Source organism: Fukomys damarensis, unplaced genomic scaffold (assembly GCF_012274545.1).
Source record: "Fukomys damarensis isolate Sample0158 unplaced genomic scaffold, DMR_v1.0_HiC HiC_scaffold_38, whole genome shotgun sequence".
Taxonomy (NCBI): domain Eukaryota; kingdom Metazoa; phylum Chordata; class Mammalia; order Rodentia; family Bathyergidae; genus Fukomys; species Fukomys damarensis.
Window position 1 is genome coordinate 46,827,863 of NW_022900950.1, and position 17,326 is coordinate 46,845,188.

The 17,326-nt window shown below is 36.9% G+C and overlaps 3 protein-coding genes across 7 annotated transcripts in view; 1 reads left to right on the plus strand and 2 right to left on the minus strand.

Annotated features, from left to right (window-relative positions):
- Spryd7 (SPRY domain containing 7) overlaps positions 1–17,326 on the plus strand; it is a gene marked incomplete at its 5' end in the record, with an annotated part of 92,842 nt that overhangs the window by 883 nt on the left and 74,633 nt on the right. The window lies entirely within an intron of this gene.
- On the minus strand, positions 3,394–9,819 carry Kcnrg (potassium channel regulator). Its single transcript, XM_010637108.2, is given in 11 exon segments — positions 3,394–3,976; positions 3,979–4,106; positions 4,109–4,138; positions 7,751–7,849; positions 7,852–7,952; positions 7,954–8,032; positions 8,035–8,079; positions 8,082–8,114; positions 8,117–8,205; positions 8,207–8,351; positions 9,816–9,819. Coding segments are annotated over 11 exon segments (837 nt in total). The 3' UTR covers positions 3,394–3,892.
- The window catches only part of Trim13 (tripartite motif containing 13), a 60,509-nt gene continuing 52,716 nt past the window's right edge, over positions 9,534–17,326 (minus strand). For 3 of the 5 annotated variants that reach the window (XM_033759973.1, XM_010636961.3, XM_019209412.2), the window contains exons 2-3: positions 16,550–16,645; positions 9,534–11,396 (exon numbers count right to left, since the gene is read on the minus strand). In XM_033759973.1, the coding sequence (XP_033615864.1) occupies positions 10,167–11,390 (1,224 nt within the window). In that variant the 5' untranslated portion in view covers positions 11,391–11,396; positions 16,550–16,645 and the 3' untranslated portion in view covers positions 9,534–10,166. Of the gene's footprint in view, positions 11,397–16,549; positions 16,646–17,260; positions 17,321–17,326 lie in introns of those variants that run through there. The other 2 variants (XM_010636962.2, XM_010636963.3) reach the window with 2 other exon arrangements.

Here is a 17,326-nt window from a genome sequence, read left to right on the forward strand (position 1 = left end):
TAACTATTTCTATTATTTTAGAGAATCAGAACAAAGGCTTATAAAAAAAGCAGAAGTTTATTAGATGTAAATGGTATGCAAGGAAGTTAGAAATAGATGATTCCCTAAACTAGTAGTGGCCAACCTATGGTTTGTGTGCTGTTTGATATCACTGAAAGCTCTAAAAGGTTTGCCATCACTGTTCTAAACCATAAATTTCTCACACTTGTTTCCCTCAACCATTATATACTACTTCAAGATCCAGATTTCAGGTGTATTTTAAACACAGCTTGAATTTATTCCAACTTTACCATTTCCTAAGAACTCTGTGTAATTATGACATATATTCAAGAGTGCATTTAGCACTAGATTTCCTTTTCAGAAAATCTTTCTATGAAGTACTTCCAATCCCTTATAAATTACTGTTTCAGAAATCCCAAACTAAGCTGAATGTGGTGGTGTATGCCTATAATCCCAGCACTTGAGAGGCTGAGGCAGGAAGATTGCCTTGAGTTTGCTACCAGCCTGGGATAGCTATATAGTGAGTTCAAGATCAACCTGAACTACGTAGCAAGACTCTCTCAATTAAACAAAAAAAAGGGGGGATTCTAAGTTAAAATCTTTCTTGCCTTGTCCTTGTTGGTAATGTAAAGAAATTGAAACAAACATAACACAAGTGAGAGAATAGAGGAGGCCCCAACATTACTGTTAGGACCAACAAAATGGCACTGTGATGATTTGGACATCTGATTACTAGAACAACGTTTTCAGTGTAGTTGGCCAACACGGGCTTGTCATTATTTTCTTATAACTTAAAACAGACAATAGGGAAGGCTGAAGGGGATGAAGGGAGGGGAGGGGTATGGGGAAAAAATAAGAACCAAGACATATCAAGTAAAGGTACAAGATCCCAATGATAAATGTAACTATTGTTTGCTTTAAATGTACCAATAAACTTAACAGAAAAAAAAAATAAAACAGACAAATTAAGTCAGTCAAGAAGTTAGAGTTAATTGGTAGGACTGCGGACATAGCTAAATGGTAGAGTTCTTGCCTAGCATGCAGGAGGTCCTGAGTTTGATCCCTAGCACCAAATAAAAAAAGTTAACTGGTGTCCATATGAAAATCAATCAACCGCTCTCTCTCCTCCTCTCTCCACCCCACTCTTCCCCCTCCTCACCCTTTTTCTTCCCCCTTTTGGGATTTTTGTTTTTGACTGTGGTGCATATAAACTATTCCTCTTTTCATCAAACTCCATTTACCTGTCTTCCATTCCAAAACAAGACTTAATTTCTTTGCATGTCTAAACATCCCAGGTACAGTGTTGCACTAATATAGTTAGGAGTGAACACAAGAGGCATACTGAGATGATATTGACAGATGTATCTCCAGATGAATTAGCCTCTGAAATAAATTCTACCTGCTCTCCCTAATGAATATATTTTTTAAAATCATGATATCTCCTAAAAAACTCTACCTATGAATTCATGACATTTGAGAAAATATTTGAAAAACCTGTTTTAATTTAAACTCATTGTCAATATTATGAATCGTATTTATGGTAAGCCCTACAGGGGCAAGAATGTTTTTATTCTGTGCAAGAAGGATCTACAATGTTGAGAATAGTATTGGCACATAGTACATGCCCATAACTATTTGTGGGGGTACCAGGGATTGAATTTGGGACCTTGTGCTTGCGAGGCAGGTGGCAGAACCACTGGGCTAAATCCCTGGTCCCATGCCCATAAAAATTTAATGAATTGAATGTTAAGTATATTATGTTTCTATAGGTAATATATTTCTATTAGCTCATTTAAGAGAACATTTTATTTCTAATCTCAAAATTGTTTCCTGTAAATGTTTTTTGTTTTGTTTTTTTTTGGTACCAGGGATTGAACTTGGGTCCTTGTGCTTGCAAGGCAGGCCACCAAACCACTGAGCTAAATCCCCAGCCCCTGTTTCCTGTAAATATAAATGACTAAGTTTACATTAATAGCAGTTTAAACATTTCCTATATTATTCCTTGCCAAATTGCAGGTACAACATTGTTTACTTCAGTACTTTTTTAATCACTAATCAATTTTAATGGTCTTATCAGCAAAGCACCATACAGAATTAAACAATGCCGATTTACTCAACTAGTTAAATTATATAAATGGCAAAATTTTATCAGAATAGAAATATTGTGCTCTATCATATGACGTCACCAAGAGAAGTAGACCAAACACAGTATATCCAAAACTAAAACAGCTAACTTGGCTTTTCTGCAGAAAGAGTTAAGCTGCCAAAAACAAAACAAAACAAAAAATTTATTCTTATAGCGTTTCAGTCAAGAATTTTACATCTTTTTTTTACCAAAAATCTGTAAGTAACCAATAGAAATTTCAACTTAATTACTAAGTGCTAGAGTAAACTCTGTATCACTAGGAGAAACAATAGGTCATCCCATGCCATAAGAGCCTTCCCACTTCTCTTCACACACATTTTCAGGTATAGCTTTTTAAGAAATAGGTATACATCCATATTGTCTCATGAAAAGTAGATCTTCCTCCCATACCTACCTGAGTCTCACTCACTCAGTTCCCCCTCCACAGTTAACTTCTATCATTGCTGAATTCTATGCATTTATTTTTAAATGTTCATATTTTTTCCATAAACAGAAACTATACATGATACAGTTTTGTACTTGGAGGTTTTTTACCCCACTTGGAACATATTTTGACAGTCCTTCCTTATTACTTTATAAACTCTGTCTCATTCTTTTTATGGACTGCATAATACTTCATAATATGAATCATAAGATACCCATTTCATGTTGAACTTTGATGCAGTTTCTTACTTGAATATAAGCTACTCCAGAATAAAGATTTTTGTCTTAATCTTTTTATAATCCTAAAAATCTAGTATAATCAATATCAAAAATATTTTTGAATAAATTAATTATATACTTTTAAATGGTATTAAGTGCTTCCATTTAACTTTTTATTGTCTGCAAAGTGTTTAGTGCTGTTTGACTTAGTGATTCTCTTTCTAGGTATTTTATCCTAGTAGTTAAAATGACATATAACACCTAGAAGAGAAACTAAATCAAAGAATATGTGTATTTTAATGTTGGTAGAGGCTATTCTAAAGCTTTTCACCAAATTTAGGTACTAACTACTTAAAAAAGTGTTATTGCTCTCACCAAGTGTTTGGCACAGTACTTTACACACAGTAATATTAAAACCTTTTGAAGCTTATATTCAGGAAAAACTTGCTTTTATGACAATATATAATTCTATACAGAAGGGTGGCTAGGGGTATACATCAGTAGTAGAGTATGTGCTTGGCATGTATGAGACCCTGGGTTCAATCCCCAGCAACACAAAAACAACAAAGTTGATTAATATTCCTAAGAAAGGAAGAAAGCAAGGTCTCACTTAAGAGATGCAGTTGAAAATGGTTGTCCATTTTCATCATCATCCTCATCACTAACAGTTAGTGAATGCCTATCATGTGCCACCAACATGAACACTTGAATCCCTTAATCCCTACATATCCTATGAGAGAGATATCTCTATTATCCCTAATAGGTGAATATGTTGAAACACAAAGATTTTCAATGACTTATCTAAATCACATAACTAATAAATGAGCAGAAATTAGAAATAAGCATTCTGACTCTACAGCCCATTTCTGAAAGGGAAAGAGGCACTGGATGTTAAGGAACATATGCCAAAGCACTAAGTATAGTGATTTTTAGAAAGCAGGAGGCAGTTCGATGTGGCTTAAGTACTACTGGGGCCGAGTTGCCCAGAGATGGCATGATAGAGTATGAGGACAAAAAGTTGAGTACAGATTTGACTAACATATATGCTCCAAATACAGGATTTTCAAACAAGAAAATGGCAGATTCCCTTTAAGAGAAATGACTTCATTTCCTTTTCTCAGGTTGCTCTGGCGTCATGATAGTCTCTGGGATTCCTGTTTTATTCATGGTGAGGGCTTCAAAGCTTTTTTTATGCTTGCAAAGCTGTAGCATTCATTTTTGTCTTCAGAGGATATTGTTCTAGTATTAACCAGATGAAAACCTTCTTTTAACAAACTGTCAATCACTAAGCCAAGGACATTTGTTCTGTTGGCCAATTATTGGTATCAGGTTTTATAGAAACATACCCGGGGACAGATACAAAAAGTATAATTGTAAAGCATCACTTTAATAGCACAAATACACATAAATTTACTTCTAACTTTCAACAAAGACACTTTTCAAGCAGACTTTTTTGAAACTTCATATATAAATCCAAATCAGTAATTTGGGATACTGAAAAGAGAGACCTTAATGCAATTTCCAAAGTCATTTCAATTCCACATTTAGGAATGTAATCAACATTGATAAATTTTAATTGAAAAATTATGTTTCAGAGCAAGTAATTTGATCAAACTAAATTGGCCTAATTTTTTATATAATTTAGCTATTTTCAATATTTTAGTTTATAATTTGCTACTTTTAATCAATTTAATTGATCAAATTGATTTAATCAATTTAATGAATACTTTGTACATTTACAGTAATTTCCACAGATCTTATTTTACCAGTTGTTAACACTGACATGATTTTTTGTGTGACTTATTCCTGCCAAACCCACTTCTCAGGTAAAATTTTGCAGATATAAAATGTCAAGATTTCTTTCTTTTTGGGCCCTGGATTTAGCTCAGCTGTTCAGTGGCCTGCCTTGCAAGCGCAAGGACCCGAGTTCAATCCCCGGTACCAGAAAAAAAAAAAAGAATTCCCGAACTTTTCAGACTGGCTATATGTTGGCTTTAATGTCAGTATAACACAACTGCATAGATGTGTAGCTATATAACTCCTTCCTTATCTGCCATCAAGGAAGTTATCTGTATTCCCCCACTGTTTATGAAATGTGAAGAAAAGAAATCTAATCTAGTTTGAGGTAAAAACATAAACTGTCTATAGTCTATAAGGCAAAAAGATGCTTGGGAACGAACATCCCCTTTTAATGATCATGAACACAATGGCATGGTCATTGTGCCACACATTTAGCAACCCATTCTTGGTAAAGAAGACAATTAATAATAAAATCTAAGAATTATCAAAATACAAAGCACATTACTAAAAAAGTTTATTGCTTGATATATGTTTAATATTAATTAATCATTTTTTCCCAAGGTCCAGATCTTGGGAAACATCAGAAAGTGTTGTAGAATATCACAAAAGAATTAATATACAAATAGTAAATAGTAGGTGTACCAAAGTAGAATGTACTTAAAAGAAAGTACACTGATTCCCTGTGAAGCCAAACTGAACAAGAAGATTCCAAGGCACCAAAAAAGAATGGACTAAAACAAATGCAAATGATGGAGAGTGAACCTAGGTCCTGCAGCATCCTAGGCAGGTATTACACCACTGAAGTATATCAGACCTTTATTTTAAAAATTTTAAAGGCGGGCTGAGGATTTAGCTCAGTGACATTGCACCTACCTCAAAAGTGCAAGGTCCTGAGTTCAATCCCGTGGGGGGGGGGTGCACACTAAAAACTTTTAAAGGCAACTACATTTTTCTTTTTGATCCATCTTAAAGAGAGGCCAGATAGAATAAAGGCTACCAAAGAGACTCTAGAAGCATATAACTATAACTTGTGCTTGATAACATGCTATCACATAAATGACCATCTGAAAGATGCTGGCCCAATATTTCTAGCACTATGAAATTAAATGATAATAAATGAGCAAATCCTAGGTTAACAAGACCGCAGAGTGATAAATCGAACTGGTGGGCATAGTGCATTAGCTAGATGATAATACATTAAATTATTAGGACCACTTCAGGCTTACTCCACCACATCCCACTTTCCAAAAACACATGAATAGATTCAGACCAGGGAGTGAGCAAAACCTTAAAATACTGCTAATTAGGCTGTAGTATGGGCCTTTTAACACCAAACTTTTCACCCAATCACCATAGATCCCCATACTGTCACTTCATTAAGATAACCTGTACTTTGAAACCAGCATAATATAAAAAAATTATAGACACAGAATATAAAAATTTGATTTTAAAACAACTAAAAAGAATATCATATGGTACTGAAAAAATAAAAATTATTTGTTGAAGTTTAATTATAATGCCTTTCTCATATTAAGATTTTTAAAAAATTGTTTCTATAACAGCACTTAACAGGAAACCATTTGACACTGTGTATACACAATAACAGTCCAATTTCAGTTTCTAATGTTTTCAAAATTACTATTAGGGCAAGGTAGGTAGTTCAGTGATAAGACTGCCTTCCTAGCAGGCACAAAGCCCTGGGTTTGATTCCCAGCTAAACACACACCACAGTTAATGTATCCAAATGCAGTTTTTAAAGCACATTTAGCTATGATTTTTTTTTTTAATCTAGTATTTTTCTTCTTAAAATCAGTGACACTGGGCTGGGGATGTAGCTCAATGGTTCTGCCGCCTGCCTCGAAAGCTCAAGGACCTGAGTTCGATCCCTGGTACCAAAAATAAATAAACCAATGACATTGTTTTCTCCTGGGTTTCTAACTTTTTGAAAGGGGATCTGAAGAGAGGTCATAATCACTTTATCTTTTATTTCTTTTAAGACAGTCTCTTTGTCAAGGTAGCCCAGGCTGACTTTGAACCTTCCAAAGTGTTGAAGTGTAGTAGGTGTGCACCACTATGCCTGATCCTTTATCAAATAATTGGGTCATTTTTCCTTTAAGTATCCCTCTCTAAAGCTGTGCACCGAATTAAAAGTCTGAGAAAAAGATCAGGTCTTTAAATTTTCTTCATAATCAGCCTATTAATTTGGCTCCCATTTCCCAAAATGACATTTCAACTTTAAAAGGATACTTTAATAAGTATAATATATGTATGTTCGTACTGCCCAGTGTTTACCATTTAGTAAACAAGACCAAGGGGTGTGTTGTGGGAAAGGTAGACATGGCATCCTTTCTGAAGACTACTGCTCATTTAGCAAGTATTCTAACATATGTTTACCATTATAAAAGTGTTTATTTTAAATGAGTATCAAACACATGCAAGCTTTTTTTTCCTCCTAAAAATTAAAACTAGCATTCACAATTGGCAAAATAATGGTAGAACAGCCTTAAGACATTTTTCATGGGAGTGAGGAAAGGTGGAAATCAGCCTTAGGATCCAGCCAAGAACAACAGAGGGAGAAAGTGAGTAATTGACTCAAGAACAGCTATCTTTAACATACTGACAGCTTATCCCAACTTTTTGAGTTAAGAGCCAAGAATGTAACAGGACACCAAATTTGCCTAGTAATATATCTTCCTTTAAGGATATTTAACAATATTTTTCTCCCTGAAGAAAAAAATCAGTGTTCAAATTATAAGCACTAGGAGAATATAGTGTATAAGGAAATTAGGAGAAACTGAGCCATTCCTATAAATAAGCCAATAATATCTGAAAAACTTTCTAAGCCCAATCATTAGCAACAGAATAAAGTCTATAAAATTATTATAACCTGGACAACCACTGTGCCAGTTTTCTCTAGGCAGCCTTGCTTGGTTTATTCCTATTATCCCACGTAATTCCTATTGTCCCCTTTTATTCTGAAAAGTGTCCAGGTTAAGGAAATATTTAGTCATTCTAACTCAACTTCACAGGTTACCATAAAACATTAATGTGAATAAACTTTTTCCAAAAAGTTTTAGGCATGAGGGACTTTCAGTTATAAGGCAAAATAGTAGCAACTGGAATAGTAAAAACATACTTCAAAGTACAAAATACCTGATTCCATCTGTTTTTCAGCAGTGCTGTCAGAGCCACAACAGAAAACCAGGTCATGGTAAGAAAGTCTTTATGGAGGCAACAGGAATAAGATCATCTGAGATGGGAGTCACTGCTGCAAGTAGATACTGCAGGTTGCTCAGTAAACACTGTAATCCTCCCAGTTAGCATCTCAATTATTTTGCTGCAAGAGTCAAACACTGCAAAGAGTTTGAGTGTTTTGGCTTGGGAAATGCACCTTCAAGACAAGTCTCAGCTGCAGCAGGTGCTGGTTTAAGAATTCAAATAGAGTTCATGGAAAAGAGCATCTCTCTGAAGCCTAAAATAATCTGAGAGGTGGTGGGTAACAACAGTTGGTTAGTTCTCAAAAAACTAAGATGAAACTAAATAAAACACCATCTCTGTCCACAAAAATCTGGTCACCATCTTGAATTCTCCATCTGCCATCTAACATTTGTGCCAACCAAGGCAGGAAAATGCTTTATGGTCCAAAGCCTTGTTGTGAATATGTTCCCTCCCATGTTCAAAGTGACCAGTTCCTGATAACTTTTGCCTAGCTTCAAATTAGAGTCTACAAACCAATTACTATAAATGCTGCTGCTTATACATGCTTAAGAAATGGCAGGGAGGGGAGAACAACAAAGCTCTCCAAGACCTAGACTGCTACACAACCACTGTAGGACACACAGTGTATCCATAGCTGTTTGCAGATTTGAGTTGCTTAGGAACTTGCAGGATACAAAACCAAAAATCAATATATGAAACTGAATAGTTTAACTAGGAAACTGTCAATATATCTTGACTGATGTCAGATCCTTGTACTATATTCTTGGGCTAGAGGTGTGGCTCAGTAGTAAGGTTCATGTTTAGCATGTGTGAGGCCATGTGTCAAACAAAAAATATTAAACTGAAACATCTCCATGGTGCCCTGATATCTTATATTGAAAAAAAAAATTACCGGGAAAAAAGCATTTTGTCTCCCCAGACTTATCTACTATGAATCTTCACAGCAGAGCTAAGATTTACAGAGAAACATTATCTAAACTTCTGATGGTTTCCTTAACAATTTCGTGGCTAAATCACAAATAATTTGTTAGTAATGAGGCAGCCATTATCTCACCTAGCAGCTTTTGACTTCTCATCACTATGAGGAAATTTCCCCTGTACTTTGAATTTATTTGCCACTTCCCACCCCTTGCTTACCTCCTCCTCAAGGATTAAAGACATTCTTTTCTCTGAAATTCTACTCCACTTAATAGGCTTTCAAATGAAGGTCTTTTCCAAGACACAAAGTAGTTCCTAAGGTTGTTTTGTTTTTCGTCTTAATTCTAAGCAAATTTAGAAAATTATTTTTATTCTGTGAGCATCTTTATCTCATGTGAGCAGATAGGACAGCAATCAGTGTTCACTGGTCACTCTGTATTTTATAATAGCTGACAATTTCATCTGTCAAATTAGTCTTACTACACCTCAAATTCTGGAAGCAAGTGGTTTGGTTGTAAATGTTGCTTTTGGGGGGGGCGGCAGTCCAGGGATTGAACTCAGGACCTTGTACACGGTGCCACTGAGCTAAATCCCCAGCCCACTGCGGATTATTTAAAATAAAACCACAACACTTAGCTGCCAGTATAAAGGTGGCTTTCCTATTCCTGCTGGCAGGTGTTGGGTCTTCTTTTTTTAAGAAACTTTCACCTTCACAAAGCCACTCAACACTTACACAGTTTATCACCTTTGGTGAAAAATTTACAAAACAAAGGAGAAAATGATAAGTTTCAATCTCTATCCTGGGGGGTGGGGGGTGGGGGGAATGTAAACTTACCAGAAAAAAAAGTCATTTTTGATTACATAAAATTTATATTTTGGTGAGAATCAACCCTCTATAAAGCCTTAGAAATCCAATCTATTCACATTGTTTTTAAAAAGAATGTTCACTGTCCCAAAAAAGTTGCTTCATAAGACTAGTCTTCACTGCATGCCTGAACAATCACTACTAGGTGTCCTACCTCGTCAGTTGAATACTAGATCAGATATTCTCTCTTCTCCCTTTGTCTTCTATGTCTTGTGATAGAGTTACCCATGTTGGTCCTGAATTCCTGGGCACTAGAGATCCTCTGCCTCCAGTGGCTGGGACTATAGACATGCTTACCTCCACTTTTTTTCACCTCCAATTTTTATCACAGAAAAAACACAGCAACATGGGGCAAGGGGTATTTATTTTAAAAGCACTCTTTAGAAAGGAAAAAGGTTCAGGTCTATACTACTATATTTTTATGCTACCTAATTAGTTCAGTGTATATGGGACATTATTTTTGAAAGGAATACTTTTGGAGAAAAATACCTGTCTGGAATCTTGCCCAAATTCTGAATTACTCCTCTGTTCTCTAACAATTTCTATTAAAAAGCAGAGAACTACATAGTTGAGATGTTATAATAGTTTATATTTGCACACAAATTCTGCCACGTTATTCAGCACCACCAAGGTAAAATTCTTGACTCTTTCACTGAAAAAGAAAAACCCATCTAACATTTCTTCCCAGTAAAAAACTGACTGTTCTACAAAATCAGCTGTTTTAGTCAGATAAGAACTGAAGTTTGAAAGATGGTCTTTCCAAGTTGCCAATTCATCAAATAAAGACCATTCTAGGAATATGGTAGGACCAAAGAAAATGAGGAGGCCAAGCAGAAGGACTATCACAAGTAACAGACAGAAGTTCGGGGGAATCTTGCTAATCAATGTGCCAGTGTCTTGAGGCAAATAAAGTTTGTCCACATCTACTAGTTTAATATCCTCCCACTGACTGGTATCAAAGTTTTTCATAAAAGGGCTTGTGGGCAAATTAGAGGGAGGTAAGGGAGTTTCCTTGATTACTTTGATTTTCTCCCTGAACTCCTGCATCTGTTGTAGAAATACGATGGGTTCTGACACATCTTTGAAAGCCTCTGCAATGTTAAAGGCCATTCGTTGCTCCTGCAAGATTGTGTTGAGTTTGTTGATCTCAGGGTCATATGCTTGCATAACTGCAAGTTTCATGGTCTCAAAGTCAGACAGGATTTCATTTTTCTTTTGATCTAATGTATGTTGTAGTTTCTCAAAAAACTCCTTCACTTTATCAGAATCTTTAGTCAGTAGCTGTAGGGATTTCCTCTTGCTACTTTCCAAGGTATCTAAGCGAGAAAGAGCATCTCCCCGATGCCAGGTCTCAAAACTCTGAATGAGGGACTCAAAAGCATCCCTTTCCTGAACATAGGCATCTTCAATAGAACAGAAGACGTGCTTGGTGTGCTCACCACGAGTAGCGCAGATTCCACAAATCAGCTGCATATCAGTTAAGCAAAAAATGTTGAGAGGCTGCCCTAAGTGTCCTTTGCACACTGGCATTTTGGGAGAGATCTTGATTTTGTTGTACTTCTCCACAATACCCTTCAAGGCGTAATTAACCTGCAGGCTATTAACTCCAGTAGCTGAAGTTTCTTTACGGCACGTAGGGCACTTGAATGGAGATGGTCTCCATAAAGAATTCCGCACATTCCCTTCTAGAAGACCTTCTAAGCATTTTTTGCAGAAGTTGTGTGAGCAAGGCAAAACTCGAGGATCATCAAACAGACTGCAGCAAATTGGACATGTGAGGTCTTCTTCAAGCAGCTCCATCACATCCTACCACAGAGAAAAAAACATTTTATTTTATTCCAGGAATCCCCTCCAGTAGGACTGTATAATAATTAGAAGCTATCTTCACATTAAGATAATCTGAAATAACCAGCCAAACAAAGGAAGTGAGAAATGTGGGAAGGGAATGCACACCACAGCAGGCTTCGGGAGGATGAGAACTTGCTCCACATTAATAAAGGGCCGTTGTGTGGACTTCCCCATAGCAGTCTTTGGCTAAGACAGGGTTAAGAGTAGGACAAGTGCAAGTTGAACCAGCAGGACTCAACTGATTGTTTTAAAACAGAGAGCTGACTACTAGCTATCAGAAACAAAGCTGCTCAGTGTTTGTAATAGAATGAGCTCTTTACTTTGGGCCCACAAATGTAAAATAGTATGCTATTTAAAAGAGGCACCAAAATATAAAGCTAAGCATGTACTCTCATATAAACTTACCAGGATTTGGCACATTTTTCTATCTCTCAAAGACTAGATCACAGGTATTAAAATCACTTGTACAAAGCATGAAAGTTGCAATTCACTCTTGACTAGAAAATTAAATGAATTTTTGGGTGGTGGATTTTTGAACTACCAAAACAGCAATCCAAGCCATCCTGTATCATTCTCAGCCTCAATTCTCAAATATAATGGGCAGAAACCTGGCTGTCTCCTTTTAGGGATCCATGAGGTCACAATCACATTCATAATTTTGTACCTTGCTCACATTTGCATCAACAGTATAAAAGCACTGCTGGGTAGATACTGTTGGAGGCTTAACAGGAGCAAGGCAGTAAGAAGCAGTAAAGTGTACCAACACATTCTTCACCACCACACTAAGTGGGGTGAGGGGCGCCAGTTTCATTTGAAAATATCTTTGATGAAGCAGCAAAAACTATTCATTTTGTTGAATCTCGAAGCTTGTGTGCATATCTTTTAAATATTTTATGTGACAAGAGGTACATATAAAAGCACTTCTGCCTACCAGCAGATGGTGTCTGGAGCAAAAGTACTTATGTGACTGAGTTGCAAGATAAACCAGCTGCCTTTTTTATGGAATACCATTTTTACTTGAAGGCACACATGACAAACTAGCTATTCAGATTTAGGTTATCTGACAGATATTTTCTCCAAAATGAATAAAGTCAGTTGTGCTGCTTCAAGGGGAAAAAAATGACAGTATTTTTTGCCAATGAAAAAAGTTGGGTTTTCATATGAAATTAGAATTTTGGAAAACATCTCCCATTATAAGCTTGACAGCTTCCCACTTTTAAGACATTCTCTTAGATAAGAAATAAATTAATAAATATGAAAGCTATTTTACTGGAAGGGAATACTGCACAATAGAGTAAGTAAAAACTTTAGAGATCTGCATAACACAGTGAACTAGTATTTTTCAAGTCACCAATGCTTATTTACAAATCATGCTTAGGTAAAAGTCCACCCAAGGGAAAGAAATCTTTAAAGAAAATGAAGTATATTCTTAACAGGGTCAAGAAGAAATTTAAGGCAATCAAGTATTACCAAAAGCCAAAAGGGAAATGTCACACATAAGAAAGTAACAGTCACCCCAAAGTCATATTCAACTTACAGCTCTTAAAATGAACCACAGAGGAAAAATACTACTTGAAAAGTCTCTCTCTCTCTCTTTTTTTTGGTACCAGGGATTGAACTCGGGTCCTTGCGCTTGCAAAAAAAATGCATCAAAATTACAACGTCCCTCTTGTTCCATTTTTAGCAATACCACTTACAAATCTTGACTTATATATAATTTAAAAGATAGTTATGTTTCTAAATAAAGGTCTCAATTTTGAGGCAAACAAATCTATTTCTTCCAAATTAGAAATTTCCCATTTCATAGCAACAATTAAAATAGCTATATATTAGTTGTCTACCACCTCATAGAAGTCAACCTCATTTTCCTACCATACTTGTTTTTAATAGTTTTTAAATTATATACAATAAAATTCAGTAGAATGTACAGTTCTATTTTTGATGAATGCATAACTGCTTACCAGTACCAGAGAATTTTTTTTTTTTTTTGAGACAGGGTCTCACTATGTAGTTGAGACTGACCTGGAACTCACTATGTAGCCCAGGCTGATCTCGAACTCAGCGATCCTCCTGCCTTAGCCTCCCAAGTGCTGGGATTACAGGCGTGCGCCACAACGCCCGGCTAGTACCAGAGATTTTTAAACTATCAAGCTATCCAGCCAAGACTACAAAAATTTTTTTATCAATTTTATACTGTTTGAGTATAGAAGCACTTCTACAAATAAGAATTATAAATACCAAATTAAAAATGTAAAAAACTAATACACAGGAAATGAGTCATAAAACAGTAGGTATGTATTAGTCTCTCACAATTTTTAAATTTTTAAATGACCAGCCCCAAACAAATGCACTATAAAAGTGCTCATAATGTTTTTTTCAGACAAGGTCTCTGTATGTAGTCCAAGCTGGCCCTGCACATGTAATCCTCCTGCCTCAGCCTTCCAAGCAGTAAGATTAAAGCAATTAAGATTACAGGTATGTACCACAGTGCCCAGCTTATTCACTCATAAAATCACTCTTAAATATAATACTCTCTTTAATTAATATTCTCCTTAAGACATCTGTCTTGGTTACTTTTCTTGTCACTGAGACAAAATACCCAAAACCCAAAAGTTAAAAGATGAAAAATTTATTTAACCTCACAGTTTGTAGAGGTCTCAGTCCATAGTTGCCTGGCTCCAAGGCAGAGTGACATGGCAGAGGGGTATCTCAGAGAAGAAATATTTCACAGCATAGCAAGTAGGAGAAAGTGAAGCAGCAAGCAGCAGCAATCAGCAAGCCTACTTTTCCCTTTCATCCCATCCAGGCTATAAGCCTTTTGGGTGGTGCTACCCATCCACACCCAGGATGAGGCTTTTGTCTTCAGGAAATCCATTCAGCCTCACCCAGAAATATGCTAACTCTAATCAGTGGAATAATTTAGTATCACACACCTTTAATCCCAGTATCATGTCCTTTATCCATATTCACACAGCCTAGACCCAGTCATTTTCCAAAAGCCCCACCTATGAACACATTAGGCTTTTGGGGAGGACATCTAAATAAAAGCCATAACAATATCTATTAATTTTTTTTAAAAAAGGATTCCTATTACTTATCATAGTTTTTGAAAATGTTATCTTTGCTTTCTTTCAGTTCATATTAGCAAAGAAAAAGAAAAAGCCAATAAATTAGGCTTTGTAGCTTAAAAATCTCCCCAGGCTTCAGGCATGTTAGGGCAAGCACTCTACCACTGCACCACACCCTAAACCCCTTATTTTAGATTTAAACTAAACTTCCATCTTTCCTTGAAGAATCTTCAAATTTAGGAATTTCAAGAGTACCTAAATTATCAGGTAACTAGATGGTAAATACTGAAACTTATTTCACAGACATAATTTCATAAATTATGCTAAGTTGTACTAAACCAAAAGCCTATCATACATTGGAATATTTTGTTTTGTTTTTGTTTTTTTTGGTACCAGGGATTGAACTCAGGACCTTGCACTTGCAAAGCAGGCGTAATACCACTGAGCTAAATCCCCTACCCCAATGTTTGAATTTTTTAAAAAAATCAAATCATGTATGAGCACCTCCCCTCTTCATGCAACAAAATCATACTTTTATAGAACTTAGTAAAAAAACTAAGAACAAGACACTTACTATACTTACCTGACTTTAAAATATAAAATAGTTTAAAGCACTGAATATTAGTATGCATCTGCAAATTACCGATATGTATCTTAAGAAAAGATGATAAAAGGGTTAGGAATGAAAAAAGTGCTGCACTTAAACTCATCTAGCTAAACACCTAATTTTAAAAATACTGGCCCTTCCTCCCTGTGAAGACCTCTCAACTATACACAGCTAGGAACAGAACCTGAGTTCTCCAATTCTTAGACCTTAGCACTATCTGATCCAGTATTCTAAAGGGTAGGGATGTAGCTCAGTGGTGCAGCATGTATTTCATATGCTCAAGGCTCTGGGCTCAATCTCCAGCATCTAAAAAATAAAATCAGTATCCTCATAAAATGGAGTTTAATCATAGCTCTTCTAAAATTCTATGATTTGATTTTTTTTTATAAACAAATTAGGCTGTAAGACATGCCAGTGAAGGGGAAAGCACATAACCTACTCAATACGTACCAAGGTTCAAGCACTATTTACCCTTCATAAAGTGAGAAATTTTTTTTACACTAACTCCCTCATATTATGTGAAAATGTTGTAAATTGCTAAATTATGTAAGGTTTTTAATTACACATGTATACCATACTATGAAAACTATAAATACTCATTTAAGGTATTATGTAGAGAATGAGGGTATTAAGAACTGTAATTTCCAGGGAATCCAAAGCAAATGTTACAAAGGGTTTCAGCTACAAAGTTCATGAAAGTGGGCATATCTGAACAAAACTTTCGATAAAGAGGAGGGTCAAATAACCTATCAAAAATGCACAAGAACAAAAGAACAACTTAATATTATGGAAGGTCTTAGCAGGCAGGTTTTTAGTAAGTCAAGTGATTCCCCCCACCAACAAAAAAAGTATTTTTAGGGACAGGTAGGAAAGACTGAAGAAATGTTATCTTCTGGTGATGGGGTTTAAGTGACCAGCAGAGCACTTGCCTAGCATGTGCAAGGCCCTAGGTTCAATCCCTAGCACCAAATATATTTTAATAATAATGTATCTTCTGGTTGTGTAATAAAATATAACCAGTTAATGAACAGATCCTTCAAGTTCTACTGGAAGGAGTGCCTATATAAATTAAATTCTGCATTTAAAAAGCCAAATGTATAAAGAGCTCTAGAGTCATAGAAAACACAACCCTATTATACAAGGCCCAGCAGCCTGGCAATTCACCAGGCACGAGAGGAAAAAACTGCTGCTGAAGCCTCTTTCTTCCCTTCCAACGTAAATATCTGGATATAATACATTTGAAACAACTACCACACAAAAAACTGACAAGTATAAATTCTATTTTTCTGAATTTTGCCAAAATATGAAAGGAACAAAGACCACCAGATGGGAAAACAGGTGGGAAATATACAGTTCAGTTTCGAAAGGTTCTGGGCCTAAGAAAATTGGGTCATTTTTCTTAAAATTTGAGGATATCAACCAGAAAAATAGTTTACCTCTGTCCCAGGTAAGCAGGTGTATTTGGCAGGGTTGCTATTTCCCAGGACAAAACAATCAGGCTGCTCTTCATGCGTTGACTGACAAGCTTGTGGCTGCCGCGGAAAAAAGAAAGCGGGGGGGGGGGTTATGTACTTACATGCACAGGACCTGCATTCTTGACCAATTTTTCAATCGCCCCACCAATAAAGCCAGCCCACTAGAACTAGTAAAGGGCCAAGCAGCCTGGGGGAGAGAGGTTGGTGCCCTTTGTACTCTGCTACTCAATTAGGGCGCCCTCCGGCGGGCACCATGCACCCTGGTGCTCTCCAGACGCAGCAGGTTTTGTGGAGCGGACACCGGGCCCGCCGGACAACACTTGACCAATTTTTCAATCGCCCCACCAATAAAGCCAGCCCACTAGAACTAGTAAAGGGCCAAGCAGCCTGGGGGAGAGAGGTTGGTGCCCTTTGTACTAAGCTACTCAATTAGGGCGCCCTCCGGCGGGCACCATGCACCCTGGTGCTCTCCAGACGCAGCAGGTTTTGTGGAGCGGACACCGGGCCCGCCGGACAACACCCAGCCCACGCTCTCCTCCCAGCCCTACCAACGCCCCTTGGTTCCCGCCGGGCCGCCGAGGCGGGAGCTCACTCAGCTTTCGCCAGTCCCCACCCACGCTGGTCCCCGCAGGCCTGGGCAAGTCCCCACCCGCGCTGCGGGCCCGAGGTTACCTCCCTCCTCCCCCGAAAGGAGCCGGGCGGTGGGTACTTATCTCCGACCTTCGGCCACGCAAAAAG